Source organism: Impatiens glandulifera, chromosome 5 (genome assembly GCF_907164915.1).
Source record: "Impatiens glandulifera chromosome 5, dImpGla2.1, whole genome shotgun sequence".
Classification (NCBI taxonomy): Eukaryota; Viridiplantae; Streptophyta; class Magnoliopsida; order Ericales; family Balsaminaceae; genus Impatiens; species Impatiens glandulifera.
Window position 1 is genome coordinate 359,728 of NC_061866.1, and position 10,326 is coordinate 370,053.

The window sequence follows — 10,326 nt, forward strand, 5'->3', positions numbered from 1 at the left end:
TCACTCTAGGTGCTATTAAGGATTTAAACAATTTATATTGAAAAAAGTGTAACACCATCCAAGCGTGTTACATGCACGCTTTAATAAAACGCGTGTTGAAAGCATTTAAATGCTATTATTGACCCATCTTAAATTTAGATAAGTTTGAATTAAAATGAAAGATAATCTATCATAATCTCAAAACATATTACTACTATCCACACATATAATACAATTTACTACATTTCACATAAAAAACATGTTTGAAAGAAAAAAAAAGTGTACATCTTTGTAGAAAGAAAAAAGATGTTTAACTCCGTTATAAAACAAGTTTATTATAACGTTACATTATATGTAACATTTATATGTAACTATTTAATTTGACTCATGGTTAATATATTCGTTCAAAAAAGTTAACGCCGTGAGTGTATTACATGGATGCACAGTTAAAATATATTTGTATTTATTTATGTTATTGACCAATTCTTTTATTTAGATAATTATGTAATTATTTAAGAAAGTTACTCATTAATAGCCTGAAATTAATTTAATTTGTCAATCAAGGTTATATATAGAGGAGCTCTAATCCTAGTAGAAGCACATTCCTTCATTGTTCTTTCCTTGTGTTCTCTCTTGAAGAAGTGTTTGCTTTCTCTACCAAACGCATTCAACATGAGTCCTTTAAACGGTAATCACATTTCATAACATTTATTTGGTTGGCTCTGATTTTTTTTATTCACTTATGTGCCTAATTCTGATTCTATGCATTTTCCAGTTCTAGTTCTGACTGTGGAGCAAAAAGAAAGAATGATTCAAGATCTCAAGGTGACTGTTCCTCCCTTTCTTGATATATTTCTGTTAAATTTTGATGTTTATAAATGTGTTGTTATTTTCTTCCATCAAAGATGGTACCTTAATACATATATAATTTTTACTTTATATATCACAGAACAAAGGATTCATTGATGAGGATTATAAGAATGTATTCTCAGATCTGCCAGTAGTTGTGAGAAAGCGTGTTAGAGCCTTGAGGGCTATACAGGTATGTAACCTTTCTTTTACTCCAGGACTTTGTGCGTCCGAGTTTTTTTGTTTAGTTTCATTCTCAAAGAAATGATTTAATTCTTGAGTAAAAGAATAATCATCTAACAAATATATGCTTATAATGTTTTTTCAGACTGAACATGACAAATTGGCGGATAAATATTTTGAGGAGAAGGAAACACTTGAAAAAAAATACCAAGAGTTGTTTAAACCTCTTTATGACGAGGTAATATTTGTAAATTTCTCTTCCACATTCGATTGGATTCAATATTTTTCTTATCTGCTAACCTTTTGAACATTTGTAGCGTTATAATATCGTCAATGGGATAATTGAAATCGAAAAGGTTATAAAAATGTCTCTCAAAGAAGGTGGAGAGACTATAGAAGGTATATATATTTATGCTTGCTTATGCTATTTAATAAATTTGAGATGATAATAAAAGTTGTTAATGTAGAAACTTATTTGTTATTCATGTCATGTAATTTATTAACTTCTTAAAATTATTTTTATGTGCACTAATTTAAATTTCAGTGACAGGAGTTCCTAATTTTTGGGTCAACGCTATGAAAGCAAATGAAACTATATCAAAAGTGGTATGCCAAATAACAAATTTTATATGATATCTAAATTTAAAGATCATTCAATAAATATTAATGATGTCCCTTTTAAAAATTCACAACAGATTATGAAGCAAGATGAAGAAGTTTTGAAATATTTGAAGGACATAAGATGGTCTAGAGTTGATGATCTCATCAAAGCCTTTAAGCTTGATTTCTTCTTCGCTGAAAATCCTCATTTCAAGAATTATGTCTTGAGCAAGACATACATTTTGGATGAAGATGAATTTTATTTGAACAAAGCAACTGGGTAACTTGGAAAAGTCTCAAATTATTGATATTATTATTTATAATTTAAGCTTGAAAAAATGATTTTTTTGTTTCTTAATTGGGGATTTTTAATGTCACAGGACTGAGATTGAATGGTATGCAGAAAAATGTTTGACAAATCAAACAGAAAGCTTCTTCAAATTCTTCAGTCCTCCAGTGCCCGTGGAAGATGAAATACTCGTTAGTAACACAATATCTTTTCAATAATTACTCATTTTTAGTATATTCATTAAATGTGTTGTTCATTATAGACTGAAGAATCCCTAATTGTGTCGAAATTCGATTATGAGATTGGGTAAGTTCAACTTCTATATATTAATATAACTTGATAGTTTGGTGTGCACAACTTCTTACTATACACTTGTCTATGTAGATCCATAATTAGAGACAAAATCATCCCTAATACTGTGGGGTGGTTCACCGAAGAAGCCAAAACAGGGGATTTTGAGGACACTGACGATAATGATTCTGATGATGATTCTTTTACGTTAGATGACGATGATGAGTATGACGATGATGATGATGAGTATGATGACGATGATTTTGACATTGACATTGACAAATATATTATCTGAACTGGTCTTTTTATTTTTTATTTTTATGTGCAATGTAGTGAAATATTCTTCAAATTGCATGTATTAGTAATCTTGCATTTATATTCTTAAAATTTTATTGATATTGAACAGAGAAAGAGAGATTTTGACTAATAATAAGCAAGTTATAAACCATGCTTTTATCACTGCAGTTTCATGAATAAGAATGAATCAAATCTTAACTTTTTTATATTTTTGCATGACCCATATTAATTTATGATTTTTTAGTTAGAATCAAACATGAGATTTTAATCAATTAGTCAAGATTTTATCCACTCTAAATATTATAGTACATTAACAACTTAGAAACTTCTTTATAATAAATCTTAATACATGTATTTGTTCATTTTATATATAAATATAACGTCAAGTCAATGAGATTATGTACTTACCCACTTTAATTTAAATTTGAAAATTAATAAAAAGATACACTTTTTAATAGCATAACAATTGAACGAATTTTCAATTGAATTTTTATAAAACTTTATAAAAAACAATGAAATTTTTATAATTTATTAAAATGTAAGGTTATTAAAAACTTTATTATAATATATATACACACTATATTTATACACTCAAATTTATAACTGACACTCAATTTTTTCACTGAAATTAAAATGAGTCTGCCCGATTTAGTATGATGTTCATACTTGACTACTGAACTAGGAGAAAAAAATACTTTGAGAAATTGGCTCTGAGGGACCCTTGAGAGTAGTGATCCAAACGCCAATTTTCAAAAATACTTTATGTTTTTATTAATTCAGAATGATCGTCTTAAAACACTATACTCAATGGATTTAGCTATTCTGGGATGTTTTGGAAATTTGGAAGGGTACTCTATCACTTTCGTTTGTGTCAAGAATAATGTCGACGCTCTTAGCCCCCTCATATAGGGAGTTGAAGACGATGCGACCAAGACTAGATCAAACCAGACATGTCTTCGGTAATTAATCCATAACTAATACTATAGAGCGTAGTTTTTGAATTTCAACCTATAGTTAGAAAACTAAAACATAGCCCGTTCTAATGAAACTATTCATGCGTCACCATTCAATGGCTAAGACAGTCTATTTAGTTCGACAACCCAATGCAAGTTTACATACTTCGTTCTAGGAGTGATTTGGAGCATAGGGTGACTTTGAAAATTCATATCTTTTATTTAGTTTAACCATTTGAGCAAACACGATATCATTGGAAAGAATTTTGAGTTAACTTTTATTTGATACAATGTAGCGCTCATGGTTCTCCATACAGCCCATATGAGGTAGCCCGTAAGCCAAGTTGTCCACTATAAGACCCACGGTGTTACATCGAGAATTTTATGGGCATGCATCTAGCCTTGAATATTTCTTCCAACTCCATAGTGGAAGCTAACAAGATCACCTTTAGAATGCATATTGGTTGAGACTCAAAGGTGGTTTGAGTCCAAAGTTATGGCAGTTTGAAGTTTTAATTGATCCAAATTAATATAAAACTAAACCAAGAAAATTTCTAACTTCAAAAATTTCTAACTCTATCTACATAACTATTAGGACTGAATAAGGGCCTAAAGTGTAGATTAACCAGTTACCTACAAAGCAAAAAATAAGCCCAATTGTAGTTCTGAAGGAATTAAAGTCGGTTGAACTCGAAGAAACAATTGCCGGTTTTGCTAAATTCATAATTCCTAAATTACCAATTTCCTAAGGGGTATTTAAATATTTTGCCTCATTTGGGGCAGGAGAGTTACGACCATTGCTACTCATTTGCTTAGTATTCACACCTGAGAGAAGAGAGAGAAGAGAGTCTTGGGAGCAAAGAAACCAAAAGAAGAACATGTTGAAGGTGATTCCAACAAAGTTTTGAAGTTTCGACGAAGTCGATTCTAGTTCATTTTCTTCATTGTTTATGTTTGTTCAGGTAGGATTTCTCATTCTAACATTGTTGTAATCATGTAGGACGTCGATTTTGTACACCGACGTCCAAGGGCGAATCCAGAATTTTTTTTTCCACTGGGCTAACTAAAATATTATAGGTATTACACTAATACGGGTAATAAATGAAAATATTAATCAAATCGTCCACGTGGGCTTCTTTTTTATTCATTTCCTTTTGTCTTCTCTTCTCCCGTTTCTCTCGTTATCACTCGAGCTCGTTCCTAAACCTTTCAGACGTCGAACCTCAATTAGGATTGATCTACAAGTGAAAGTCGTAGTTCCTCGGGTCCTCCGCCCTAATAATGAAGGGCTGCCAGCAAGCATTTTTGTAGTTGTTGGAGAGTAGGGTTTCAAACCTTGTTTTTTTCTAATATAATGCTCCCTTTTAATAATAATACCTTACTAAAATAAAATAAATATACGAAATCTAATCAAAGATAAGAATACTCGATTTTAAAAAATTATAAAGTTAAAATTATATATTTAAAGAAAAATTTGTTTTAAAAATGTGAAAAGTTAAATTAATTAAGTTTTAAATAAAGAAAAAAAATATGAAAGTTTAATTAGTAAAAAATATAAAAAAACGAATAAATACATGAAAATAATAATAAAATTATAAATCACGAAAAAAAACAGATTATTAAGTTAATATACACTCGATAAGAAAATTACATAATATTAATGTATATAATTCGTTTTGGAAGAATAAATAATATATTAATTTATATAAATTTTAAAATTATTTTTAGGGTTTGATCCCTGCACCTCTAGGATACCGTTGAACTCCAAAGCCAAGTGAACTAACTATATTAGTTAAATATAAACATATATATATAAACTCTTTTAAAACTCTACCCTGGGCTAGAGCCCACCGCAGCCCGCTATGTGGCTCCGCCATTGCCGACGTCGACGTTGAGTTGGATTCATCTTAATTTATTAATTATATTTTAATTTCTTTAATGATGTTTGCTTGGATGAATTGATGTTTGAGTGATTGGTAAACCTAGATGGTAAAGTCCTAGGATAGCCGAGTTTAGTTCTAGGAAGATGCTAAGTCAAGACTAGTCACATTTCTTAGTTCTGAAGCTCGCCGAAATTTTCATGTTTTGGTCGCCGAAAGAAGAACGGTCAGTTAGTTCTTCAACGACACTTCAAGAAGCTACTTTGGTTCGACGCAGGTGCGTTCGAAGCTCCATGTAATGAGGATGGCTCATGTTCTGACTGAAGAATCATTGTGTCATCGACGAGTGAAGTGCATACGGTAATCGTCGTCTGTTTCATTTCAAGATCTGTAGGGGAAAAACTTTTGGATTTCTCTACTCTTCTCATTCGTGTTTTGTAATACTTATTCGAGGTCAGCATTGTTTTGATGAGCCTTAGTGGTATTGAGTCCCAATCTTTCAGAATGTCGGAAAAGCCATGACAAAGTCCGTTGGAGGAGATGACGTTCTAGATCAGAAGAATAGAGTGTTTCTTTGTTCTTTGTCTTTCACCTGCTTTCGAAGATTATCTTGTGCCGCGTCAGGAAGGAACACGAATAGACTGTTCGAGGAAGACGAGGAAGGAGTCATGCCTTTTCCTTATTCTTTAGTTCGAATTTCCAAGGTTCCAGGGGAAGTTCAAAGAAACCCCTGGACTTTCCACTAGTTTAAATTTGCATAGTAAGTTAAAATTCAGAATTAATTTTTAAATAAGAATTATTTAGGCATCTGAACTTCCAGTTTTGTCTAATTTTGACCACAATCTTCCAAATTCGATTTATTTTATGAGAATTCAAATTTATTTGATCCCTAGACTTTGGTCAACGTCCAATCCGGCCCTCCAACATTGTATTCATCAAATTTTGGATATAAAGTTTTAATTTCCAGCTTTTTGTAAAATTCCTTAAGGCTTGTTTGGATTCCTTTTATGTCAAACAATCTTATTCTTTCAATTGGAGCCTCTAAACAATTTTATAAAAATTCCAAAAAATATGGGATGGTTTAAAATATTATTTTCAAGAAAAATAATAATGTTCCATAATTTTTGGGGATCGATTGAAAAACGACTTACTTTGGAACGCTCATTTCAGGAGCTCTATAGCCCGGAAAATTATAAATATTTTATAGTAGCTTCATACAAATATTTATGACCTACTTCAAAATTTTCAGAATTTTTAGAATACTTTTGGGAAAAAGACTTGTTTTATGAGAGTCATATCAAGTGTCTCGTAACAAGAACTTTCAACATTTTCTAACTCTACTAGGAAAATTCTTGATTACAGTTGTTGCATATTTCGGGGTTCCAAACTTCGCCCTTCGTTTTATTTAATCCACATTCTTGTGAACTGGTGAAGTCCTTCATGTGCAAGGATTCACAGTCTATCAACAAGCAAACAATCAAGCAAATCAACAAATGCGAGAGTTCACATTGTGGTTCACATGTGTACCCAATGAGCGCATTCGAGTATCCATTTTGTCTTCTTTAAGTCAAAGAATATCTAACGAGAGTTCAGAATCACCTTTGGACTAAGCATATGTTATCATGTTAAATAGAATTAAGATATGATAAATGGACATTCAATAATTCTATTGGTTTAGTGCCAACCTTCATGGGAATCTAATCAAGAGTTATGATCACTCCTTCTAGATTAGAGACAATATTGGAGAACTCACAAGAAAAAAAATTATGAGTTGAGGATGCAAATGTGTAACATATATTCATAAATGATGGTCAACTACATAGTAGTAAAGATTATTACACAGGATAGACGCATAGGACATAACTGCTGCGAGCCTTTCCTCATGTGTAACCAAGCACCAGACCCTTAATCTATGAAACTTTGTTTTCTTTCTTTAGTTTCTTTATGAAGTATTCTAAAGTGGCGACTCTTAAAGTTAATCGGATTAATATGTTTTTGAACACCTACTAAAGTGGAGCATGTACGGGTCAAGCATGGAAAGATTTATGATATAGAACTCCACTTTAGTTCCTCATCTAAAACATATAGGACAACATTATATATGGTTAGTTGTCCTATCTACTTTTTGTGAGATTCGAGAGTAAGGTAAGCCATAAAGTTCTATAACATAAATTTTGTAGAACAACTTTTTTTGCAAAAAATGCAAGGGTCGTGTTTAACATTTAATTCATTCGATGCGTCCCCTCCATGGGCGGAGCATTCAAAAGAATAGGTAAGTCATGAGACCGCACAACTTTAGATCGCACAAAATGCTCTTAAAGACGGAGTATTCGAATGGATAAATCTATCTTAGGATTAGATCCTTCATGCCCTAAAAATACAAGACGTTATGTGGACTCCAAAAATTGGTAGACACTTAGGATGAGAAAGGGGGAGAATATCTCGCGTACAAGAAAACAGTTTATTAGGGTACGTGGAGTAGCGAGCAAATTTATACGCGTACAATAACTTTCAAATAATTCTATGTCAAGGTATTCATAAAAATGTTTATTGAAACGAGATTATAATTGTATACACTCAATTTTTACACTACGAAATTAAAATGAGTATGTCCGGTTTAGTATGATGTTCATACTTGATTGCTGAACCGGGGGAAACATAAAAATTCACTTTGAGAAATTGACTCACAGGACCCTCGAGTAGCGGTTCAAATGTCAATTTCCAAAAATACTCAAGGTTCATATGTTTTCATGCATTCAAAATGACCGTCTTGAAAAATCATGAACTTTGAGTGTAATATTGTTGTTGGACAAAATGTGTCGAACTACTAGTTTGAGTCTCAATTTGTGTGTCCAAACGTAAATTTTCAAAAAGAGTCAGAATTTGGTACACTTGAAACTTTCTAATTGGCCGGTTCAAAAAATCTTGAATTTTGAGTTAAATATTATTGTTGGCAATTTTGTGCAGAAGGCCTTATAAAGGGGAAAACGTCAAAACTAAGTCGAAACGAGTGAGTCAGGAGCGAGTCAACAGGGGTTAACGCACCAAGTTTCGCACCTAAAAGGATTCAAAATTGTGCGTGATAACGTTATCCTAACGCCATGTGCACGGATCATTTGTAAAACGGCCAAAACATTTGATTTTTGATTGTTTTCTGCTGAAAGAAATCTGGAGGCAACTCCAACTTTAAGAAATCAACTTGGACACTGTACTTAATTTCTTTATGAATGTTTTGGAAATCTGTATCCAGAATTACGTTGACGCTTTTACCCTCTCAAATTGGTGGTTGTAGACGATGCAGCCAAGACATGCTCTCGGTGTTTAATTCATAAATAATTCTATAAGGCTTAGTTTTTGGATTGATACATATGGATGGAAATCTAAGACATAGTTAGTTCAAATGGAATCATTCTCGCGTCCCCATTCAATGTCTAAGGCAGTCAATTTAGCTCGACAACTTGATTCAAGTTCACTCATTTCGTTCTAAGAGCGAGCTGGAGCATGGGGTGACTTTGAAAAATCATATCTTTAGTTTGACTCAACTATTTTGAGAAAATAAGATATCAATATAAATTTAATTGATTTAGATTTAATTTAATACCATGTAATGATCATGGTTCATCCTACTTCCCACATGAGGTTTCCTGTAATCCAAGTTGTCCACTTCAAGACCCATAGTTTTACATGGAGAATTGCATGGACCTGCGAGCAGTATTGAAAATTTCTTCCAACACCATAGTGGAAGCTAACAAGCTCACATTTATAGCGCATATTATCTCAGTCTTATTGGATTTCTGAGTCAAAAGTTATGAATATTTTAAGTTTATGTTGATTCAGATTGGCATGAAACCGAAACCAGAAAATGTCTAACTTCAAAAATTCGTAACTCGATCTATACTTAACCACTTGGTTGGAGAAAGGACTTCAAATGTAGATTGACCGGTTACCTATAAGGAAAAAATAATCTTAGGTGCGACTTAGAAGAATTTTATGTCGGTTAAACCTAGAGAAGTGGTTGTCAATTTCTAGAATTTTCAATTCCTAAGTTACCCTTGCCCAAGGGTATTTAGAGAGTTTTCCTCCTTTGGGGAAAGTCATTTACAACCATTGATATTAATTTCATAGAATTCGCACTTGAGAGTAGAGAGAGAGAAAAACTTGGAGAGGAAGCTATCAAAAGAACAAAATGAAGGCGATTCCGACGAGGTTTGAGATTCCGGTGAGATCATCTTCAAATTCTATACTGCTTTGTTTTTGTTTGCTTCAGGTAGGCTTCCTTGTTCTCATAGAATTTTAATACTTATAGGACGTTTGTTATGTACACCGACGTTGACGTGATGTTGATTCAATTTCATTTATTAATTAAATTTCAATTGATGAATGTTTTTTTATTGTTGATTATCCTAGATGATAGATTCCCAAGGATAGATAGAGTTTAGATAGGAAGAGACTAGGCCAAGAGTATCCTTATTTTTGGAAAAAATTTCGCCGGAAACATCATGTTTTGGTCATCGGAAGAAAAACTTTTGGTTAATTCTTCGGTGAAGTTTTCAAGCGATTATTTGATGCGGCATTGGTGCATTCAAAGTTCCAAACGATGAGGATTTCTCATATGTTAATCGAGGATTCGTCGCGTCATCAACGAACAAATTACAGAAGGCAATTGCCGTCTTTTAAAGATTCAGATTCGCAGTGGAATTGCTTTCAGATTCCTCTGTTTTATTTATTCAGGCTTCATAATGCCTATATGAGGTCGTCATTGATTTTGGGAATGTCCATTGCATTGAATCCATATCTTCTAGAGAAGCATCAGAGCTAGAATAGAACTCCGCTATAGAGGATGACGTTTCTGATCGGAAGAACAAAGCATGGTTTGTTCTTCGTTTTCAGATTCCAGCAACGTTTGGATGAACAACAAGGCAACAAGAACATGCGAGATTTCCAAGCGACCGTGGTTGTCTTCGTCTTCTATCGGAGATTCCCTACGTAACCTTGGGAACCAGCG

At 32.7% G+C, this 10,326-nt stretch overlaps 1 protein-coding gene across 1 annotated transcript; it reads left to right on the top strand.

The window, feature by feature from the left end:
• Positions 1–651: 651 nt before the first annotated feature.
• LOC124937756 (nucleosome assembly protein 1;2-like) lies at positions 652–2,486 on the top strand. Its single transcript, XM_047478075.1, has 10 exons — positions 652–667; positions 755–810; positions 929–1,021; positions 1,157–1,249; positions 1,329–1,410; positions 1,556–1,617; positions 1,707–1,891; positions 1,992–2,091; positions 2,163–2,206; positions 2,285–2,486. Exons 1-10 carry the CDS (start codon positions 652–654, stop codon positions 2,484–2,486), a joined length of 933 nt encoding a protein of 310 aa, XP_047334031.1.
• Positions 2,487–10,326: the final 7,840 nt, after the last annotated feature.